The sequence below is a fragment of the Elgaria multicarinata genome, chromosome 8 (assembly GCF_023053635.1).
Source record: "Elgaria multicarinata webbii isolate HBS135686 ecotype San Diego chromosome 8, rElgMul1.1.pri, whole genome shotgun sequence".
Classification (NCBI taxonomy): Eukaryota; Metazoa; Chordata; class Lepidosauria; order Squamata; family Anguidae; genus Elgaria; species Elgaria multicarinata.
In genome coordinates, this window is record NC_086178.1 from 52,813,393 (window position 1) to 52,837,709 (window position 24,317).

General features: G+C 43.6%; 1 protein-coding gene across 1 annotated transcript; it reads left to right on the forward strand.

Annotated features, from left to right (window-relative positions):
* Nucleotides 1-1,181: 1,181 nt before the first annotated feature.
* Nucleotides 1,182-20,931, forward strand: SNORC (secondary ossification center associated regulator of chondrocyte maturation). Its single transcript, XM_063131541.1, has 3 exons — nt 1,182-1,455; nt 17,686-17,865; nt 20,764-20,931. Exons 1-3 carry the CDS (start codon nt 1,383-1,385, stop codon nt 20,871-20,873), a joined length of 363 nt encoding a protein of 120 aa, XP_062987611.1. The 5' UTR covers nt 1,182-1,382; the 3' UTR covers nt 20,874-20,931.
* Nucleotides 20,932-24,317: the final 3,386 nt, after the last annotated feature.

A 24,317-nucleotide genomic window follows, 5' to 3' on the forward strand; every position in this document is an offset into this window, starting at 1 on the left:
GAGAACAAGATGGAACTTTATCAAAGAAATCAATGGGTTCATAGTAGAGAGAAATCATGGAATAAGTGCTAACTTGTCATTTACCATCTATGGTGGTGCCTCTTAAGCTGCAGTGGAGAACCATTCCACACTTTTTTTTAAAAAAGTTGCAGCATGGTAGGGGATTGGTTCTTAAAATGGTTATGGTTTCACAGTCTTTTTTCCAACTTTTCAAAAATGAAAGCTCACTATCAAGTGAACCAGCAGAGGAAATTATTTGAATAACGTGTTATATTTCCAGTAAAACTGGCTGAGCAAAGATGTTTATGTTGCGTTTTGAATGTAAACTTTAAGACTAGCTCATTGCTTCTAAGAATTTCAACGTGCCCAACCGAACTGGAAAATTTTACTTGATGCATTGGGCACTGGCAATATTCACCCTGAAGTGATTTGTCTGGAAATCTACCCCTCCCCTCTTATTTTAAGTGTTTATTCAGTAAGAAATCAGTGGCACTTACTTAGAAGGAAATGTGTTTGAACGTTGAGATATGTTTCTTAAGGCACTGAAAATCTCTGAAACATTCAAATCAGCCCCTCTCTGTGTATATTATTCTTTCAAATTCTCTGCTCAAAGAACACATTTGGTGCTGTTTTCCATCATCTCTGAGCAAAGAGGAAGGTGATATATATATAACATACCATATGCCCGTAATTTAAATCTATTTATCAGAGGACAGTTAATAAACTGGGATTTGATGAAATGCAGTGAATATGTGAATATCTGTTGTTCTCTATTCAGTCTGTATTGATAGGGTGTTTATGTTCAGTCAGGCACGTCTGACAATGATAACCCTAAAGGTTTTGTGGTCATCACTGTCCCCCAATTATATGTTGCTCTGGAGGTGGCCTCTGCACACTCACAGGATATACGGTGCAGCCTATCCAAATATATGCCTACTTTGGGTTTAGCATTTTTAATGAATGCTGTTATTCACCACTGTCCTTAACATGGGGCAACGTTAGATGTGTGCTCCAGTTGTTAGAAAACTGGTGCGGTCCTTGGCGCCCGTTGGGTTTTGCAGCTAACTGCCAGAAGGTGTGTGCATTGCTCTGGAGGGCCAATGATTGAATTGGAGGGGTGGGCAAGTAAAGACAAAATTGAAAGGGTGGAGCTGCCAACTGGCATGAGGAGATAGGTCTGCCCGAATCAGTATATGTGAACAAGACTGCAGAGTGTTTGCATTTCTGTGAGTGTGTGTGTGCGCGCATATGTGTATACACATGTGAAGAGACTTGAGAGCTGACTGAACAAGGTTTTCATTTAGCCTCAGAAAGCTGCTTGCTCATTAAGGCTTCAGAGAGTTTGAGCATTCTCAAAGGCATCTCACTTCCTGAAGGAGGCAATGCCCCACACCAAAGTCCTTCGTCTCATCTTGCTGACACTATCTGGAGTCCTGGTCCCATTTGTAAAAACTGGTAAGTTGAATTCCTTCTCTCCGGCCATCATTGCAGCCCAGGTCATCCAACCATTTGTATCTTTACTTCTCCTGTTTGTTGCCCAGCCCCAAAATTCTGCATTTCTTTTCCAGTCCCAACAGTGGAATCCAGTTGATATATTGATAGCTAGTCCTGAGCAAGTGAGGTTTATAAGAGGGAAAAGTTAGCCAGAAACATCTAGAGTTGTATCTTTAGGAGTGTAGATTGTAGAGATTGTTTCTGTGAGTTTGTGTTCAGATGGAAACACAATGATGCTTTGAAGCCTTAATGAAGAAGTTGCTGTTTGGGGGGAGGACGGGACTCCTGTTTCAATCATTGGCAGCACTATGTGCATTTTGTAATTCCACCCTTAACACTGTACAAGTATGGAATTGGATATTGGTTATAGAATTCAGCATCTTGGGAATCATGTTTTTACTATTTTGTGTGGTTTTTTTAAAGCAAGTTTCTAGTCTTTATTGCCTGAGTAATGCCTAGTGAAAACTCAAAAACTAGGGAGGTGGCTGAGTAAGATATGGACTTGGGTACGCACAATATGCTAACCCACACTCAGCTATAAAATGTTGCTCATTTTTTCCCCAAACAAGCCACCTTAAGAACCCATGGTTTGTTGTTGGGTTGTTCAGGGTGATTAACAAACCACTCTCCAGAAAATGTCCTGGTTTCATACAGCACGCTAACCCACGATTCAACAACAACCCACACCCACACTCAACCACTTAGTGTGGGTTAGCATGTTGTGTGAACACCCCCATACAGCGGTCCAGAGGCAGGGATTCATTGTCATTCCTAGTTCCTTGTCCCTTCCCTTGATTAGCAGAAGATTCATTTTTCTTTGAGCCATCATTTAAAGCACATAGTATATGCACAGTACTAGTGGATTCCCTTTGGATTATGTCAGTTTATGTCCATTTTCACAATGCTGGGGATGGGAAGTTACAAATAGTAGTGGCATTCAGCATTTGGATAACATTTAAGAAGAAATATTATTAAAAAGTGTAAGTTTAAAAACAACCTAACACTGCATTCCCCCTTCTTAAAAAATCAGACTTAAGTTAGGTGAACATCGTTTTGATTGATTGTATTTCTATATTGCTTTTCTGAAGTCAACCAAGGTGGTTTACAATAAGTTGAGAGAGAGAAATCAAATGCAAACATAGTAAAATATATTTTTTAAAAAAGCCTCAAAATCATAGCAACTTAAAAAACAAAGTTAAAAAGATGTGTCGACCTCTTTCCTAAACACAGAGAGTTTGGGGCCAGTCTCAATTCCAAGGGAAGTGCATTCCAGAGTTTGGGAGCAATGCAGAGGAAAGCGCTTTCCCACGTGAAATCAATGGGACTTGAGTCTTAACTAACTTATCACCCTGTTTTCAATGGCAACTAAATTCGACTGAAAGTTTGACCTAACGCATTGACAGAACTTGGGATACCGAGACTTCACCTTTGCTTTGGGCAAACTACTTGTGTGATGATTGAATAAAATAAATGGCCACATGTGGAAAACAATGGGAAGCCCTTTTTGTCTTCTTTCTCCCCCCCCCCCCCCCCCCCCGGCCTCCATCTGGCCTTAGCTCTCCAAGATTCCAAGTTTTCAGGCAAAGACATATTTTCTAACCCTGGTACTTGAGATCCTTTAAATGGATTGCGCCATGGCTTGGATCTTGCAAGAGGTAAGTATTTATACTACCACTCAGCTATCACTCCTGTCTTGAGCCCTTGCTGTTCCTTGTAGTTATTGGAGAAGGATTTTTCTACAGTTACTACTACTAATGTGGTTTCAAGGCTCTTAGAGTACAGTCCTACAAACATGCACAAATATATATGATAGACTAACAGCAGAGTAATTTCAAAATATATTTAGAGCTCAGCGTTTCAGCTTCCACCTTCATCTGCAGCTGTAATGTTAAATGTTTAGCTCTAAATATATTTTGATATTATTCTTTTGTTAGCCCATCTAGCTTCCTTGTATATTTTAATTTCAGACTGACTGCATCTATAGTGGATCCAGGGCCTCCTTGTTGCTTTGCTGTTGTGCTGATTTACACTTCCCTCTCTCTCTCTCTCTGCGCGCGCGCGTAATCTGATGCCCTCCAGATGTTTTGGACTACAGCAACTATAAACCCCAGCCACATGGCTAATGGTCAGATTATGGGGATGTAGTCAAAACATCTGGAAGGCACCAGAGTTTGCGGGGAAAGTTATTTCAGTTAGAAATATAAATGTGGATGGTATAGTGAGGAGGTTTCCAAATCATGCTAATAAGCAATTATTAATGTGTCCATTCTATCTTAAATTTGGATTCAAACGAAGTGCCAGAGATATTAAGCTGCTAAATTTCTTACCATGTGTTGCACATATGTTTCAACATCTGTCTTTAGTATTTTGCATTAACACAGTCCTTGCCCATTTTGCTGGTAAGCAACATGGCAGACATGGTATCCATTTTTGTTCAGGAGATCAAAAGAGGAACCCCAAAGTCTCACTACTTTAGGATGATGAAACGACATCTGCACCGTTTTACAAAAGAAAACTGCCTACAGAAAGTTACCTCTTAAATATTTATCAACGTGAAGGCTTTTCACTTTCAGAGGCAACACAAAAAATCATCCACTTATGAGACTATGAAGGGACTTTATAGATATAGATACATGCATACATGTACCCATGCGAACGTATGCACCATATAATAACAGCTGACATAGTGGATAGAGGGGATCCATATATGATAAAACGGTATAGTTCGATCATTTTCTCTCCAGTTTGTGTTGCAATGTGTTAATTGAATCAGTCGTCCATATTTGAAGTTAGCAAAACAATTGAAATGGCATCATTTGGTACTGCCACATGGCATTTCTCATTCTCTGGAACTACAGTAGTAGCACAACTATCTTTAAAAGTTTATTTGAGCAATGTCCCTTTGGTTATAAAAATAGAATTTATTTATTTAGGTTTGCATCCAGCAGTGAGCCTCTCAGGATAGGACCTAATAGGTTAGTTTGTACATGCGTTTTCATCACAGCATTAATCAGCCCTTAACTCATAGATGAATATATGAGCTGACTTAGTTGGAAAAGTTTTGTGTTTGGAGTAATATTGAATTTCTATGACGGCTCATTTACACTTCACTTGAATACTGCATTTATGGTGTGTTGGACATGCATTTACAAACTTGGCCCCTGGGTCTTTCAACTAATGCAGACATGCCACTGAAACATGCAACCCTGTGAATTAGCGTCTCGCCTGAGATTTGAATCCAGGTACAATACTCAATGCAATAGACCATTGAGATTTGCCTATAATCCTTGCTTGCGCTGCCTTAGGACATAGATAGACTAAAAATAGGAAACAGAAGAAGCAGATGAAACCCAAGAGTAAATTTTATTATGGTGATGCATTGTATACCACCTTCCAGAGCAGTTTGCAAGATCGAAATATACAACAGATACTATTAAATGGTTGCAGTTTTATCTGTGTAGCATAAACAGATCAAAGCAGCAAAATCTGAAAGTGCAATGTATGTGATTTTTTACTCTCGTGCTCTGGCATATGTGTGTGTGTTTGGTGGGGGGAGGGGTTGCCTTTCAACATACTTGTCAAGAAGAAAAAGCCTTTCCAATTCTCAACAAAGTGATGAAAGGGTGGTACAGCCAGTCCCCTGTATGCCTAGAGGTATACATAGTCCTGGCCTTTTTGTAAACAAGTTTATTTAGCATTCAGCCCATCCATGGTGCTCTGTGCAGACCCACGCTTGAGCTTGCACCATCACAGGCTTCCCTTTGTGCCTCTGAAGAAGGGTGTCTTTCATTCACACACTGGCCACATGCCCGTTGTGGCTACCTGAGTTCGGACAGCCCACTCTTGGCCTTTGAGAGCACTTCAGGTCCCTGCTTTTTGGGGTCAACGCCTCTGGCTTTACACGGCAGAAACTCCCCCCCCCCACAAAAAAAAAGTGAGCAAGGAGATATTGGTCTCAGCCCCAAAGCACTAATGATGTTTTAAGACTTTAGAAGCTAAGCCCCAACCAACAGCTTGGCCCTTCATCACCTTCGCCTCCCAATATTCATGTGGAATCAGTTCGGCATCAAAGACCTCAGTCTTCCTGCAAACAGAAATGGAAGTAACTGAATCAAGAGCTTGTGCAGGTATTTCTTCACAGCCACACTACACACAAACATCAGGCAAAGAATGAACCAGTATTTGAATAACCCACTTTCTGATGCAGAGGAAGGCAAGAGAAGGCAATTGCTTATTCCAGCACATCATATGAGCCAAGCTAACAGATGTAGCCCCACAATTAGCTTGAAAGGTGATAGCTCAGTTCTGCATCAAAATAAGTGGGCTTGAACATGTGCAGAGTATTGTGCCCTCCGTTCCTATCTATGCAAGTAAGATCAGAATAAAAGTCCATGGGACCACACCCTATTTCTTTACCCGGTAGGCTAAACTATATTATTAAGCTAAGTTACAGACTAGCATACAGGCCAATTGTAAATTTCAAGATATTATTATTGACATATAAAGCCCAAAACAACTTCGGAGCAGGTTATCTGAAAGAATTTCTCCCCTTACATAGACCCGTCATTAAAATATTCAGGCAAGTAAACACAGTGAAAGATATTACAAATCCATTTCTGAGGTGTAGTCTCAGATCCTAAAAAAAATGCTACGCAAAGCTAATACTGTCTCCATCACTCCTTACTCAGTTCTTATGTCATCCACTTTTCTAGGATACAATCAAACTGAGGCTACAGTTGTATACTGGCTTACCTGGGAGTAAGCCCAGCTGAAATCCATACAGGGTTGTTCTGTAAGATGGTTTCTGCAATAGGAACAATGTGGCTTTATATACAGAGGTATTTTTATACAGAGATTACATCAAAAACAGGATTACAAATAAAAAATTAAAAACTAATTACAGCACACATGTACAAGGTAGCGCTAACCCAGTTAAAGGCTTTGTCAGTGGTTGAGGCCTGCAATTAGTTCCAGATTAAAGGAATAATATAACTGCTCTCATTAAACACCAGTTCCTGTTCAGAATATCTGAAAGATAAACCAATAGCTCCTTTATATTTGAATTTCATGGAAAATAACATATTTTCTGTATGCATTTTGGGCTGGAAATATCATCTTTTGATGGATTTTCTTCTAAAAACTGTTCCATTAAAAAGTATTTTCTTAGGTTTAGGTGCATTTTCAACTCTTCTGTTCTGTGCTTATAAGAGCCAATTACAACATTTCAGGTATCACCTCAGGGGAGAGGATGATGGAGAGAGAATATCGCCTTTTTTAGGGCCAGAGACACAAGGTTAGGATGCTTCCAGTCTAGACAAGGTTTTTGTAGTGCCATGGCCTGCCTCATTCATGGAATTGTACAAGGGGTCCAGACATCAGCCTCTTCCATTTGTAACTTGCCTGAATTTTCCCTGCACTTCTTCCATCTTTTTTTCTTATGGCAGAAAATCCGTTAAGGAGAAAAAGATGGAATAACTCCATGATGCCTTCTGATTGGTAGTGTTAGGAGCCCTGGGTCTGGAAGCATACCAGGGGGCTGTCTGCCCCTTGGAGAGAAAAAGTCAGGGACTCACCCCAACTTTTTGCTCCAGAGTGAGGTGAGTATGGCACGTTCACCATCTATCCTAGCTCAGGAGTTGCAGTGGAGGCGTGGCTGGGCAGATGGCAAGCCCTGATGGGTTGCTGTCCACCTGGGTGGCAGGGGGCAGGCCCAGTGAGCCTAATGGCCGCTGGAAATCCTGTGTTGCCTCCATTCATCTAAATTACTTGCCGCCACCCCACGCCAGTGATACCGTGGGGTTTGGCAGCAGAGTAGCAACAACTCAGTGTTTCGAAGTCAGTGGACTGTACCCCGCAGACTCACACAGATTCTGCTTTCCAAACAAATTTGCCAACAAAGCCCTTCCACTGAGCACTCTTAGGCTCTGGCTTCTCTCTCCTCAGGCCAGAATCACTAGGTGTTGCCATTGTCTACTTTCTGATTCCCCCCAAGAAGCACAAATCACTCAGGCTGAATCCAGCAATTCTGAAGTTTGCTTCCCTCAGCAATCTCTCACACGCAAGCGTCCTGTATTCCACACACTATCTGGTCCCTTATTAAGAAACCTTTGATATGTCCAAAATTCTAACTGGCTACTAACATCTTTAAACTGGTGCAATATTCAACAATGCCTTCTCTTATTGCTTGATTCTGCATGTAAAAGCTGTATCTTTCCACTGATTCATCCTTTCTGGGGTTGCAGCAAGCATCAAAACACTATTATTGTAGCCAAAGTACACTGTGCCTGGAGAATGTTTGCACACAGTGTCTCACTTATTTCTTCCCCATTTCTCCAATCAAATATAAAAACAGTTTCATTTTAACAGACTCCTCTTTATCTGCCATTGCAATGTCCACAAAAAGATTAAGCTCCTCTTTCCAGGTTTTCTATTTTTGGACTGGGCTAAGTTCTGAGCTTGCAGATTTAATGTGCTTGATGGCTTCAGGTCCTCCATTTTCTTTCTCTTTCTGTCTCTCCTCAGAGTTCGTTCTTCTTCTTCTGTCTAGGATTTAGAGCTCCATCACATCATGTTTTTCCCCTATTCGCATCCGATTTGACAGCGCATCAAGTGCTGATCACTTTCATGTGTGTGTGTTGTTGTGCTATTTCAGTGCTATTTCAACGCATGCATCCTTTCACTTGTGCAAGCTCACTAACATACTGCCCTGCCTCCTCCCTTCTCCTTTCCCTTGCAGTTCATTGGTTGTTGTGTCTGGGAGGGACTTTGAGATGGATGTGAGACTTGGGTTCCTTCCCATCCTAATGCTTATTTTCCCATGTTTTTTGTTTTTTGTTTAATTTCTGCGCAAATACAATTGAATGCAATTCTGGTAGGCTGAAATGGTGTAACGATTAAGAGATTAGGGAAAGTCAACCCCTTGCATCTCCACAGACTGGTCTACCTATCCTCGTTTCAACGAAGTATTGTTGCACTGTAAAACTTAGAAGGGAGATGGGGGCGGGGTAAAAAAGAACACACAATGCTTTCCCTGGGATCCTTATAAACTGAGTTGGAGGTCCGAAAGTATGATGGACCGACTCAGCAAACTCCGTACCAATGATCCAGCAGGCATTCCCAGGGAGAATGATGAGGAAAGGAAAATGAAATGGCACGCTGGAGAACCACCCCAACCTCTGCTTTCGTCAGCAATGCTGCCCTACACACCCACCCTTCCACAGACAACCCCCCAGCAGAAAAATTGGGACGATCCAAAATAGCATCAAAAGGATATTACATGGGAATGGAACAGCGATGTTATTGCGCATAGCAAAAAGAACCAGACTTTCCCTGCACAAAAATAAAATGGAAGAGGAGGGGGAAATGGCACGATCACCGTGTGATCACAGCATGATGGGTACAACATCATGTGAGTGCTGTGCTGCAGAACTGGACACCAGGCATGTCGAAAGTGTGTTAAAACGCTGGTGTGATGGACCTCTTAGCCACCGCTGCCACCATGTTTCAAAGTTGGTGGACTGCAGCCTAGAGATTCACCCAGACCCTGCCTTCCAAACAAACTTACAAGTTTTATCCAAACAAAGCCTTTCCACTGAGCTCTCTCAGGCTGTGGCTTCTCTCTCCTCAGGCCAGAAGCAGAGGCAGTTGCCATTTGCTGAATGATAGAAAGTCAAGCCAATTGTACAAAAAAAATGACCTAGTCCCACACTTTTTACCTCCCTGCATATGTGTGTACCTATTTACCACAGGGTAACTGGAGCAGTGGTCTGCCAAGCTCCTTGTTATTTGCTCTCAGTGAGTAAATTACTTCCAGCTTGTCTTAGGCTTCCACTCTAGCCTTTCTCTCTTGAGCAAGTAGAAGTCCCTGCTGGATGGAATTGGCAGCAGGGACACCTTGACTAGCATCTCCATCTCCTGGTCAGGATTTTTGCTCTAGCTCAGGGGTGGGAAACTTGTGGCGCTCCAGATGTTTTGACTTACAACTCCCATCAGCCCTAGACAGCATAGCCAGTAGGGAGGGATGATGGGAGTTATAGTCCCAAACATTTGCAAGGACACAAGTTGCCCACCCCTGCTGAAGAGAACAGACTGACCACAGAGCTCGTGAACAGGCACTGAATTTGAGTTATTGTTTGTCACTGAAGTAGTGTTAGATGAAGCTACGAGAGATCACCATAGAAAACCCATATTCGGTATTTGAGGTCCATATCTTACCAGGGGGGTTCCTAGAGTGCACTTTTGCTGTGTTGGGGTGGCGGCAGCTAAGAAACTGCAGAGGTGTCTGGGCCTGTTCTCTGCCCAGGTGGATGGCGACCAATCAGCAGTCACCATCCACCCAGCCACACCTCCGCATCAAGGATGGAGTGAGGTTCGACAGCCAAAGGGCTGTGTTTGCCTCACTCCATCCGATGCAGCACCACCTTGGGGGTCCCAGAACAAATATACAACCCCCAAGATTGTTGAAACTTGCTTTATTTGGCGGAGAGCTAAAGAGCAGTGTTTCACACTGTTATCAGTTTGTTGTAGTTCAATATTTGTTGGGATGATTTGAAGTGTTACATTTTTAGAGCAGGATTAATTTGCTGTAATTGCTTGGAGTGCTCCCGGCAGTAATGTAGTACATAACTGTTAAAGTGTAAGTACAAATAAATAAGACATGCAAGATTGTTTTTGTACGTACCTCTTCATGTCCCATCCTCACCCCGAATTTCATAAACATGAGAAGAATGAAGAGCAGATCAACAATGAAATAAAGGTGCCATCCTATGCACATTGAAACAGAAAAACTCCATGCTGGCTGGAGAATACTGGGAGCTCATAGGACCTGTTTTTGTCTAAAAATGCATAGGATTGCCCCCTAAGCTACTTAGGAAGGCACAGAATCTCTTCTTGAAGCTTTGAAGAGAAGCCTAGGTAGTCATCTGCTGCGGGATTCCCATCAGCCTCCAAACTTGCAGGCTGACAAGAATCCTATGCAGAGTGGGAACAGCACAGCTCCACACCCCACCCCGTATTTCAGCTAGACAGGTGATTTCATCTGCTTAGCTGAGACATTGGGGAGGGGGAGGGATGGAAGCTGGGGAAGGCTGGATATTGCTCCTTACCCCTCTTCCCATGTCCCCTCCCCACCCACCGGAATGCTACTCTCCCCTCCCCTCCAATCTTAAACTTGTAAGCTCAGAGGCACCTGCCACTAACTGCAAAGGGAGCGGGGAAATCGGACCCTCGGATCCAGGGATCAGAAATATCCTATGGCCCTCCCCCAGACACTATCTAGGGGGCATAGGATTGCTCTCTAAGACAATCATCAGATGAGCGCTTTACTGCATGCTCGCTACTGTCCACTTATGGATGTTCGTGCATCCTTTAGATGACTAGCTATACGAGAGTGACCAGATACAAAAGAGGGCAGGGCTCCTGCAGCTTTAACTGTTGTGATGAAGAGGGAATTTCACCAGGTTCTGCATGCATACAAAGGACACCTGCTGAAATTCCCCTTTCAATGCAACTGTTAAAGATACAGGAGCCCTGTCCTCCTTTCCATAGAGTCACCCTACTTTAGATGACAACATCTGCCTCCTGCTGCATGCCTCCTGCTCCTTCTTGCCTGTTTTCCATCACAAAATGGACCACTTTTAAACTGAGTTTTTAAAATTTTTTGAAATGGAATGTGCCACTATTTCCTGCTGTGTGCAGAAAAAGCAGCACAATAAAAGCAGCCCCTGAATGGGCCACATGGTCAATGTTTACTTCCTCTTCTCCCTGTAGAAAGAGGAAGTATCACGGGACAGGAGCAGGGGTGGAGAAGCAACGGTAGGGAACTGCAATTTCCCCCACATCCGATGACGCTCTAAGTAGAGTAGAATAGTAATTTTGTGTTTTAAAAAAACACAGAATGTTGTATCCAAATTGTATCTGGTCAATTGACTGCAAATAAAGATGATGATGATGATGATGATGATGATGATGATGATGAAAGAAATAGATTCCTGCACTACAAAAATGGTGCCAATATATTCATTACTGTGCAAGTACAGTGCATTCTTCTAAATTATCAATATCGTTCAACTCAAATTTTAATTTTACCAAGTTACAAGAATGTATAAGTCATGTTCATATTGAATCCCTTAGATAAGATGATCCTTAAAGTCAGTGTTACATTTTATACAGCATAGATTTTACAAGTGATGGCATGTCAGAAGTTTTTAAAAAGTTTTTTATGGGTTGTATCCAATCTTAGTCTTGCTTAGAGTGGACCTATGGAAATAAATGGGACTTAAGTCAGACTTACATTGGATGCAGCCAATTAGAAATAACCCTATGAAAGCAGAGAAGGTTTTACAACCAAATTCCCTACTTAAGGAGAATGAATGCAAATAACGATGAGCTCCATCACACCAATGTTTTATTGCACTCTCATCATGCCTGGTTTGCAGTTTTGCAGCACAGAACTCAGATGACGTTGTGCCTGTCCTGCAGACACCCTACCTTTTCCCTTCCTTATTTCGTGTTTTCCTAGAACTGGGAAAGTCTGGATTATTTCCCCAAAATGGAATTAAATCACCCTTCAGCCCCCGTGTAGTGCCATTCTCTCGCTATTTCCTTTGTTGGGGGCGTGTGCTTTGAAGGGAGAGCTTGCTAATGAAAGGGGAGGGCGGGGCAGTTCTCCTTCTCCAGCACCTTGTTGAACCAACAGACTTGTGCTGAGTCAGCTGAATGGACTTTTACTGCTCCAACCCCACTCTCATTGCCCGCAGAAACGGAGCCCAGCCGATCAAACTTTAAATCGGTAAATTGCTAGACAACAAAGCCAGAGTGAGGTGGGGAAGGAGCCCACGCCAATCACAATGTTACAACCAATGAACTGGAGGCAGAAGGAGAAGGGGTGGAATGGAAGAGCAGACAAGTGAAAAGGAGGTTTCATTGGTATAGCATGATACCACAAACCCACTTGAAAGGGGCCATTAGCTTGACTCGCTAATGAAATGGAGCTACAAATCATGGAGACAAACCAGAGGAGAAAAGTAGGTGTGATGGAGCCTGGTATGGAAATGGTCTGGCCTTATAACAAGCAACCTTAGGAATAATTTGGATGGTTGAATAACTATTTCTGCTGGGGACTGAAGATACCTATTGGGGATTGTCAGGACATGCCCATGTATGTCACATCTGGAATCCAAAATGGAAAGATGATGGCCAATGCTCTGTTTCCTAACTTATACTCTGTTTAGAGCATGCCTGTCCAGCATCTGTGATGGCAGATATTCCTGTTATTAGCCAGCTTCCTTCACTTACTGATGTCAGTCTCCTATGTCATGTCTTACAGACATCCTCATATTGGAGGTTTGGGTGCCCTGTGAGTCCCTTAGCATTCACTGCTTCACCAAAAGGACCGGCACAGACATCTCTGTGAAGAGCTAGGGCAGCCTGGGCAATAATGTGTATATCTTACCTTGCCATCTGGTTGTCAAAGATGTGGCATGCTGGAACAGCAACAGTGGAAGCTAAATGTCTTATCGTGAGAACCAGAAGTGGTCCCTCTCTCGCCAACATATTGCAGGATCCTAAAAACACAGTCTCGGTATTTCAGCATCTTTGCCTTAGTGGTTACTTTGGAAGCATTCCAGACATGCTTCAAAGGTCTGACAAAAGTGACACCTGCTTTCCAAATATTGAGGATACAGAGCACCTTAAGACCAAAATTAGAAGACATTTTGGAACAGAAGTGGGAGAATGTCATTAACTAGTGTGAGAAGTATTGTTTAGAGCAAGGGTGCACAACCTTTTTGGCTCTGAAGGCTACATCAGGTGGTGCCAGGGGGCTGCATCAGGTGGTGCATACACAGGCACAGAAGTGTGCTCGCACACACAAACACGCATGCTGGGGGATTCCCTTGCTAGTGGAAAGGAGCTGATCTCTAATCTCATCAGGGATTAGGGAATCCTTTCTTTATCTCAGATCTCTCATCAGAAACCCTCTCATCCTGCGATTTCTCTACAAATGGGATCCCTTTCTTACCTCTAATCTCTCGTCAGAGTTTGGACAGAGAGCCCAGCTTCAGATGATCAGCAGGGGAAACAATACAGTGTCAGTTGTTACCGTGGCACATTGCAGGTTACCATGTTGTCTGAATGCAGTGCAAGTACAGTTCATTTTCACCCACCCTACAACCCACAGCGTCCAGTCAGGGTTGTAGAGTGGTTGAAAATGAACTATGACCACACCATGCACCAGGTTTGGATGACACAGTGCAGGTAATTCACGTAATCCCAGCCACGCAACCGGCAAGGGGTCAGGGGAAACAACTAATGATGTGTTGTTTCCCCTGCTGATCATCTGAACAGATCCAAAGGAAAGGCTTCCCTACATGCAGGTTTCCCTGATTGCTGGCACTAGCAAGGGAAGTCCTTCCTTATTGCTGATCAGATTGGCGACAAGGAGGAGATTCCCTTGCTAATGCTAGCAGGCAGATAACCCCAGCCAGTCCTGTGGAGGCATAAACAGGGGGCGTCTAGCAGGCTGCATGCCGTCTAAGTGGCGAGCTTCTTGCACCCCTGGTTTAGAATTGTCGCAGGCTTTGTGCAATACTTTGCCCTTTGGTACAGTTACCTTAATACTAATTGTGAGGGGAAATATGAAGAGGGCTTGTCTATGAGGTCCTATAGCTGGATATTTTCATATGTTGTGAGCAGACTATCCTCTGTGCACAACAGTTTTCCATAATCAGGCTGTGAGCTGTTGTCAATAAGAGGGTGGGGCAACATCAGTTTGCAGGCCAGCTAGTAAGCGTTGATTTGGCCAAAGTGCCGCTAGCTGCTGACCACAGTTCTGTGTAGTTATTTCTACTCAGTGGTGCAAAAATTATCCTAGTCAACAAGGTGGACTACAGGTGCAATTTCAGAAAGATACAAGTGAGTGCAAATGGCATGCTTTGAGTATGCGCTGTGCTGCACCAAACAGTTCTGTCTAAATGAGGAGCTGCCTTTATATTGAGCTAGGGCAGTGATCCATGTAACTCTGCTACTGATGCTAACCGGTTAGCCTTGCTACTTTAGATTGTTTAAGCCATGCTGTGGACTGAAGCTGTGTCTCCATACATAGTACTCTAGCAGTGATTGGCTTTTCATCTGTGGGCTTGTGGTGAGACTTAGGGGCTGTTCACACAACACACTAACCCACACTCAGTGACTGAGTGTGGGTTGTTTTGAATCGTGAAGTGTTCGTTGAACTGAGGGATAGTGTGTTGTCTGAACGCAGAATGTTTTCTACGGGTTGAGTTGTTGTGTTGTCTGAACAGAGCTTGGGTGGTTTGTTAACCATGCAGTGTGGCTTGTTAAACACCCTGAACAACCCAACAACAAACTATGGGTTCTCAAGGTGGCTCGTTCAAAAAAAACCCAGCCACACTGCATGGTTAACAAGCCACTCTGCAGAAAATGTTCTGTGTTCAGACAACACAATAGCCCACAGTTCAACAAGTTAACCGCGCTTTACTCTGATCCCTGGCCATTTTTTCTTTTACAGTGCATTTTAATAATAGAAACAACAATGACAATAAACCGCCACCTTCTATATGTTCTTGCTTGGTTAACTGGCAAGCTTTGGGCCTCCCTTTCATTTTTCTTTAGGTCAGATGGTCATCTTAGGTGATTAGATAGCTTTGGATGCTCTGTTCCAATTTTCATCCCAGTGTGACATTTCCAGCGGTTTCAACAGGGCCCTGCAGAATGTCTCCAGTTCTTGCCAGGGCCTCTGCTTCATTCCGCCTGAACAAGATGAGCATTGATTGCTGCCTTCTGGGTCCAGCCACATATAAACAGAAAAGTCTTTTTTAGTCCCTCCAGAGCCCGCTTAAGGGAAAAAACAGGACATGAATGGCAACATCAAAGCAAAAGCAATTTTCTTGGAATCTCACCTGAGAAGGCATCATAGGGGCCCAGTCAGGGGAGGACCTGAGTTCCTGTCTGCTCCTGTTCCAGGGCTGTGCGTCCTGCCTACTGTCCTGGCAGTGAACATCTGCTGTGGGAGTGAGACGCTAACATTGTGGGCAGGGAAGCGATTGCCAATGCAAAGGCTCTGTTAATCCTACAACTGTTCTCACTGCCTGTCCTCTTCTTGAGCTAACCGGTTGTTTAAGTCACTGCAAGCTGTTTCAAACTCAGCCAGCAGGCAGAGGCCTTGAGAGGACAGGTCAAATAAAAATGGATCATCTTGTATGTTCAGTCTGACAAGCAAAAGCCACCAGAGTGGACTTCAGATGACACATAGGCCTTTGCATGGAGAGAGACGATCGGGTTCCTCAAGTCCTCCAGAGAGACAAAGCAGGGAATGCGGCCACATGTGGAAAAGCAGGATGGCTAGAAATCAGAGGAGTGTCACCATCACCTCTGCTTCCAATGGCTCTCTTAGGAGCTGTGCAAGGCAAAGAACAGACAAGCCTGAACCACAGAGGCATTATATGAGCAGAGCAGGGCATTAATTGGGGGAAATGATGTGGACAGGATCCTTGGAGAGGTGAGAGCCACCATATGTGTAATAGATCCTTGCCCTTCCTGGCTCATACAAGAAGCCAGATGGGGATTGGTTGAGTGGGTAAGTGGAGTAGTTAATGCCTCCCTCTGCCAAGGCAGGGTTCCACCCTGCATGAAGGAGGCAGTAGTGCGACCTATGTTGAAAAAGCCCTCCTTCAGCCCCAATGTATTAGACAATTGCTGGCCAGTCTCCAATATTAGGGTTTTGGGCAAGGTATTGGAGTGTGTGGTGGCCTCCCAGCTCCAGGGATTCCTGGATGAGATGGATTATCTAGATCCATTTCAGTCTAGCAACAGACCCGGTTATGGGACAGAAACAGCTTTGGTTGCCTTGGTGACGTATGCTGGGAACTGGACAGGGGCTGTGTGTCCCTGTTGTTTCTGCTGGACCTCTCAGAGGCATTTGATACCATCGACCATGACTGCCTTGCTGGGATGGGACTTGAAGGCACTGTTTTACAGTGGCTCCATTCTTTCCTGGAGGGACAGACCTAGAAGATGGTGCTGGGAGACTCCCGTTCAACTCCTTGGCCGTTGACCTGTGGAGTCCCTCAGGGTTCTGTTTTGTCCCCCACGCTGTTTAACATATACATGAAACTGTTGGAAGAGGTTGCCTGGAGTTTTGGGGTGCGGTGCCTCAGTACGCTGATGACACCCAACTCAACTACTCCTTTCCACCCAATTCCAAGGAAGCTGTTTTGGTAGTCATTACTGTGCGTTTGTTTCTCTATCCTCTTTTACGTGATCTACTTCTATTTTTACTGTCATTAGTCTTAGGGTGGCTGTGGCACTTTGTTTGAAGGAGTCCTCTACTTGAAGGTCTGCCCAGTCCAAGAACTATCAGACAGGAGCCTTCAAAGTTGCCTATTAACCGTGAGCACCTGGATGACAGACTCAGCAGGCACCAGGTCACCCACTCAGCCTTCATCACTATGATGAGATATTGTGCTTCTATTTAAATTATAGTCTTTATTTCTAAATTTTCAGCTCTCTCTCTATAAATTAGCACTGTGCAAATTGTATGCAAATAGATAACTTTTGTCCTGTTTGGTGATGTATTTCCTCTCTTTTTGGTGACGTGGAAATGCTCATCCTAATTAATGTATCACAAATACATACATTCTTTTGTCCTCTTTCCGCAACCTAAAAACATATATAAAGGGCAGATCTGTGCATTTCTCTCAACATTATCACTCTTTGCCAAAAAAAATGTGCTTTTTCTTTGCAAACATAAAGTGAATTGTTGTTTTAAAACCAGTAGAAGGTGAATGAAATCATGTGAACAGCCATCAGTGACTGCGTGCAAGTAGCAAAGGACAAAACTGTCCGTAGAACAGAAAGAAGAGAGATGGACAGGTGAACTTTAAAAAGATGATTTTTTGACAGCATCTTTAGGGTGCTGCTGGAGATAACAAACTCAAAACTATGGGACAATGGAACAGTTCTTAAGACTTTATCCAGCAGAGGGCAACCTTTTCTATGCTTCACAGTCTGTCCTGTTTGTTCAGCTGCCTATTGTAAGATGTGCACTTGGAGCATTGCTGAATGAGGCCAGAAGACGTAATGAGTCCCCTCCCCCTGCACATCCTTCTTAGAGGCATTGATTGGGATAGTCAAAATACTAACTGGGCTTTTTATTTATTTTTCTTGCTCCGGCAGAATATCCCCAAGGACCCTTGCCAACACTGTGGAATGATCCACCGGAGCTGCCATCAGGTGGAGGGCCCTTAGAAACCTCCACCGCTGCCCGCTTCTCAGATTCTGCAGGATTACCACCGTATACTTCTGATTATGAACCAGAGGACACAACCCACCTCCACCAGCTGGAAAGTGGGAATGGTGCGTGTGCTTGGCGATAGAGCTTAGCAGCAGGGCTTTATTTTTCTTGTATGTGAGGTCACAGCAGTTTGCTCTATTGGGATGGTTATATCGGCATCCTATCAACTCCTACTCATGTAGGGTGGAGAACCATTTTTCACTCTGATGCCTGAATTCCTTTGGGAGAAGTGGGTGGGACTCCATACCAACTATGTGTTGGCCAAATTGGTGGTATTTGGTCAATACACTTTTGGCCAAAGTGGGTAGGGCCAAAACCAAAAATGGGTGGGCCCAAACATACCTGCACCCCCAAAATGGGGAACCCACTAAATGTTGTGAGGGTTTCCCAGATTTTCTCTGAAGTATTATCTGGGCCGCATGAGTCCTTATGTTAAGTGTATTTATCAGAGAATTCCTGGCAAAACATGGGGTCTAGCTTTGAATCATATGGACTTTCTCACTGTACTGCTAGCCCTGTTCCCTCTCCTGGGCATTCTGATGCTCAGGTTACTACAACTGAGAGAAGACTTAGATCTAGGAGATCTAAACTCACATCTTAGCCCACAGCTCAATCCCAGGGTGGTCTTGGGCAAGTTGCTCTCACCTGTAAACAGAAATAATAAAAGACCTATCCCTTAGAGAAAGACCACAGAATATAGGAGTGCTATATAAACAACCATAAGTAATCAGTTCTGTTTCTTAACCATGGAGCTAGAGATTCCCAGAACTGGACATTCCAATTGTACAATGGACAGTTGCCTATTTCTATATGGTGGCAAATATATGGTGACACTCCCACATAACACTTAGCCATAATTTAACCTCCTCTAGCACAGCTGTGAGGTGACTGGAATAATTCATTTCAGTTTTCAACTATCCATGGTTACTCTGGTTTCACACAACATGATAACCCACATTCAGAGGGTGAGTATGGGTTAAGGTTGGCTTGTTGTTGAACCATGGGTTATGGTGTTGTCTGAACCCAGCTGCACTAACAAACTATGACTGACCCACACACAACCCATGAAGAGACCCCGTGATTTGTTGTTGGGTTGTGAATTTATTTGTGGTTAACAAAGCATGGTCTGTTACCATGGCTGGGTTCAGACAACATGATAACCCATGGTTCAACTATAACCCATGGTTCAACAGTCCACATTCAACCTACACTCAATCCTTGAATGTGAGTTACCATGTTGTGTTAACCCAGTAATTGAAACAAGGGTGTTTAATAAGGCATGGTAGCTTGTTAATGATCCTGTATGTGCTGGTTGCGTACCGGCCCAATTTACATAATTAGCCCTGCCAGGTGTGGCTTCTCATGTAGTCCAAACCCAATCAGGGTGACTTGGGGTGGTGAACAAATCACCAGAACCCATGGCCTGTTGTAGGGTTGGGTGGTTTGCTAACCATCCTAGCAAGCCACCCTTACTGGGTTCAGACAGCATGAGAAGTTGCAGCACGAGACTTGAATTGGCAGTTTGGCCCCATAACCCATCGTGGCTTAAATAAGCGACAGGGGGCTGCTGTGATGATGTAAATCAGGTCACTATGTCCAAACACAAACTGTGCTTAGTGTTAACTACAGTTTAGGGAAACAAGCGAAGATAATTAACCATGGTTTGAGGTTGACTTGTTTTTGTAAACATAGTTAATATTAACCGGAGTATGTCTCGGTCGGAGATAACAAGTAAACATGCTTAATTGAAAATAGAAGCAAAAGCTTTCTATCTCCTTCTCATGGCCATGTTGGAGAGAGAATCACATAAGCCTGAGGCACATGCACATAATGCTAAACTATGCAAACCAGGCCACTATCTCTTGTTGCTCAAAAAGATGTGTTAACTACTTTATTTGACTTGGAATATCAGGGTTTTCAGAAGAAAATGTTTGACATGTAAAAAGAACAGCAACAAAAATCGATCAGGTTTAGAAGACATACTTGGCCCACGACAAGCCATGTTGCATATGCAAAGCCCACTTGGGGGTTATGGTGTCATGTGAACCCAGCAAGCATAGGTTATGTGAGTGCTAAACAACCCTCGTATAACCCTAAAGCAGAGCGTGGAGGTTGCGGGGCTTGTTTAACCCTCTTGCCAGGTTCACACGACACAACAATCCTTGAGCAGGGGTTACTTATTCAAAATGGTGGCACACTCCCTGCATGCGCTGCAGCCTCACCATGGGTTAAACATCTGATAGTGAGCTGTCATGTTGTGAGAACAGTTTGAATATCTCAGTGCTCTGCTACATAAATTCTTGAAAATCCTTACAGCTTCTGGTTTAGATTGGGAGTTATTGATCATTCCTCCTTCCAACCAATATTATATTTATCTTGGCAATGTAAAGAATGACACAATGGAGCTATCACTACTCCCTGGGTTTCCTGCAATCATTTCCCCCCAGGAACGTCAGTGCACCATGCTAGGATGGAGCTTTCTACCTCAATAAGCAACTATGAGTACGTATGATGTCAGCAAGACCATAAAGGGTGGGTCCTTATCCTTATGCTCTGACCTAGATTAGTCTACCTGCTAAATATAGACATCAACCACTGGCTTAGAGATTGTGACAGAAGGGTTTTAGACACAGCGTTACTTAGGCTGATCCAGTACAGTTCAGTGATATTATCCTCCTGGGGCTGCATTTTTAAGCAGAAGTATATGCTGGAACATATGGTGTAATCCAATGTCATACAATGGACTTTCTCCTCCCCCTGCGTCCACCCATATTAGATCCAGAGGGTCCCCAACCTTCTGGAGAAGATTTTGGATATGAGGGGGCTGTGGGGGGGGGATCACCCCCTCTCACCATTTCTACCTGTGGAAGGACTTAAATGGATACAACCGCTAGTGTGTGTCTCCTGCGTACATTTTCTCTTCTCCTGAGTCTCTCTTTTTCTTCTCTTCTCAACTGCAGGCTCTCTGGGTCCTGGAGCGATCGGCGCCATAGTGATTGCTGCTTTGCTGGGAACATCTGTGATTGTGGCCTTGATTGTCATCACTCTGCGAAAGTTTTCTGCTTCCTGAAATCAATAAAACGTTTCCCCCCACTAATATACTTTTGTCCAAGCTCCCTCCTTCCTCTGTGCTTCTAGCAAGGTCCTTTATCAGTTGTATTCCCCAAACCTCACAGGTCAGCCAGTCCCTCGAACCACCTGGGATCAGGGTCACTTCGCCTGTTACTTTTTCTGATAAAAATGTTTTGAAAACGTCATGTTTCATGATTTCACAAGTGGGCTTTGTGGCGGCGATGGGATATAGATTGAGAAGCTTCTGCAACTTTCTGGCAAAAAGACGTTTGCATCACCATTCAAATGTGATTCAAGTACATGCATTATTTAAACGTCACATTAACATCATGCATGTGCTCAAAGGCATACACCCAACCTCACCATGGAAGGGCCTGATTGCTACAGCTAAAATAAAATGGACATTTGGCTTTTAGTTTCTGTAGCATTGGTGGCTGGGGATGGGGGAGCATGATATCTTGTATTTAATTTTGGAAGGCCTCATTTTATGTCCTATTCTGTTTCGTGAAAGTGTTTTTTTTTTAAAACAACAACACATGTTTGCCCAGACTCATTAGAAAGAAGCTCATGCTGATCAATGAGCCTTGCTTTGGCCCTTGGATGCTATATTTGGGGAAGGTGGGGCGGGGGACAGTGAAATTAGAAAGTCTACCTGCATTCTGATCCATACCATTATTGATGTGTACCTCTCTACCTGCCTCTTCCTTCCTGGATATAAAGCTCCAGCAGGGTGACTGACTCCAGGTTTTCAAAGCCCCATGGGCAAGTCACCTGCAATGGGCCCTCTTCCGGAGTGAGTCTACCTTCTCACCACCATTGTCACCAGCTGCTATTGTTCCCCATCGACTTTCCCAAGATTTCAACCGCTTGCTTGTTTGACAGGCAGAAAGCCAGTGAGCAAGAAGGCAGCAACACCTGCTGCTTCTCCTTTTCACCACTGCCATTGTCTGGGCCAGAGTGAGAGGCAGACGAACTAGGTTGCCATGGTGAAGAGGAGGAGCAACTCCAGGTGGCTCACCAGTAGGCCGCTGCTGGGGTATGGTGCCCAACCATGCCTAACCTTGATGCTGGCCCTGGTGATGGTAACAACTCTGGATTTTAAACAGCAGTGTGTGAAACTCTGCTAAAATCTCTCACCTCAAGTGATAAAATTCACTACAGCAATTGGTCTGGGAAGCATGTTGACTCAGTCAGCTCAGCCCTCGATTTTTGACAAGTGGTAGGCAGCACTCTGAAAAGGCAGAGCAACGTTGGCCATTTGTATGGACCAAGGAACGCCTTGGGTCCGCTTCAGTTGCAGTATGCGAGGCTTCCTTGAAAGTGGGTGCCATCTTACTTCCCTCTGCCTTCATCATGTTAAGAAATGGGAATGCAATGAAAGGGGGCTCTGATACTTGTAAGGTTGTTGAGATACTTGGGGAATAGGTTTTGGGGATTATATTGGGCATTGTTCATTCCGATCATGTCACTTGACTTGAAGTTAGTGCTTCTTTCAATATATGAAGTGGTTTAAGAACAGCTTCTCTACAAGGATTCCATCCTGTTCCTCCCTATAGCCGCTAGAATGGACATAGCTAGGCATTGAAAAAACTCCTCTGGAGATTCAATCCAGAACTGGTCTAGAAGTATTTGGGTTTTGGCATTGGCAAATATGTTAACACACCAAAGCAGATGGCAAGAGGCACAGCTAAACCACTCTCTTTCTTTGAAACCTGATGTTCCTTCTTCCCTTACATCAACAAAGGGGTGTCGGACATTTGAATTTCATTTATCCTTTTGGAAAGATACTTGCCTGACTTAGTAATCATGTTGTAATCTGCTTTACACAGCTTAGGGGCTATGACTTAATTCATTTTCCTTATATGCTGTCATATATCTTATTTTATATTTTATTACACTATTATTATCGGTTTGTTGTGTTGCAAACTATGTACTTGTACTTAAATAAAATGAAATAAAATGTAAAGCGCAGCAAAAATGTAGGTTTGAGAGTGAGAAGCAAATCAGCAAAACCAGATGAGCTCACTTATGACACAAGTAAATCCAGTTAGGGAGCAATCGTATGGCCCCTAGAGATTATCTGAGGGGTCATAGGATACTCCAGATTCCCTGCTTGACTTCAGAGCCGGGAATCAGAGCTCAACCCCTTCCTCCTCCCCTTTGCAGCTGGTGCAGAAAGAACCACACCAGCTGCTCTATGATCAATCTTGGTACAGGGAAGAAGGGGGCGTTCTGATGAGCAGGGAGGGGAGGAGACTGGAGAGACCAGGATACAAGCTACCCTGAGGCACCTCATTCTTCCTCCTCCTCCAAAGTTTCCCATCTAGGTGGACAAAAAAGCCTACCTGGCACAAAATGCAGGGCGGGTGGTTGAGAAGGTGAAGATCGCCTCTGCTCCTCCTCCCGCTTTGCATAGGATGACTGTAAGTTTGGAAGCTTATCAATACAATAGGATTGTACACTTAGAATGTTGTATGAATGTTTGTGATACTGGGTGTATATTGGTAAGTGAGGGCTAGCTTCTGGAAAAGCCAAATGAAATTTCTAAAAGCATAAGACTGTGAAATTGCTTGTTTGCTAAATTATGCTTTTGTAAAGAAAAATTATTACCCCTCCCTTCCCCGTTTTATTCAGGCACTCATCTACTGGCTTATGCTAAAATCTACACTTCTGTGTAAAAATGGAATGATGCAACATTGGCTAAGGTGGCTATGAAGGAACTGGTACATTCTGTAACGTTTGAAACACTTCAGTAGTCTCAAAATTGCAGCAAAATAACAGCTTTTGAGTTGCTTTGTTTTGTTAAATTAGCAGAATTGGTTACAGGTTGATCAATGCCAGCACCTCTTATCCTTTACATAACTCAGCCACTGTGACCTTAGCCTTGTAGAGTTTAATAAGATAGTCATCAGGAAAAAACAATTTTGAAATTAACACTATCATTTGTAAAAATCTCAGTTTTGGGCAGTGCTAGTGCCATGGCTAAACATTTTTTGACAACTGCACAAGACTGAATTGATCAGGAATGTGATATCTATCTATATAAAATATGGTAGTGTAACACTTATTACTCTACCAGACCAACTTTGCTCATTTTTTGTTTTAAACTGAAGCTTGAACAGTGTAGACATGCAGAAAACTTTGAAAGTTCGAAAAAGTTCAAAGCTCAAGCTTTAATAGCCAAACAGCATGTTAACAAGAATAGCCTCTTTGCCAGAAGCAAAAATGGCATTTCTTGTTATTGCCACGTTAACAAGCAAAGCCTCTGTGCCAGAAAAAAAGATGGCAGCTCCCACTCGTGGGTTTCTGCCTCCCTCCCACTTTCATTAAAAATGAAAGGCCCATCCCCGCCAGAAGCAAAGATGATGCGACCTGCCATCGCCCCTTCAAAGAGAACAGCCTCTCTGCCAGAGAAAAAGATGGTACCTGCTGTTGCATTTAT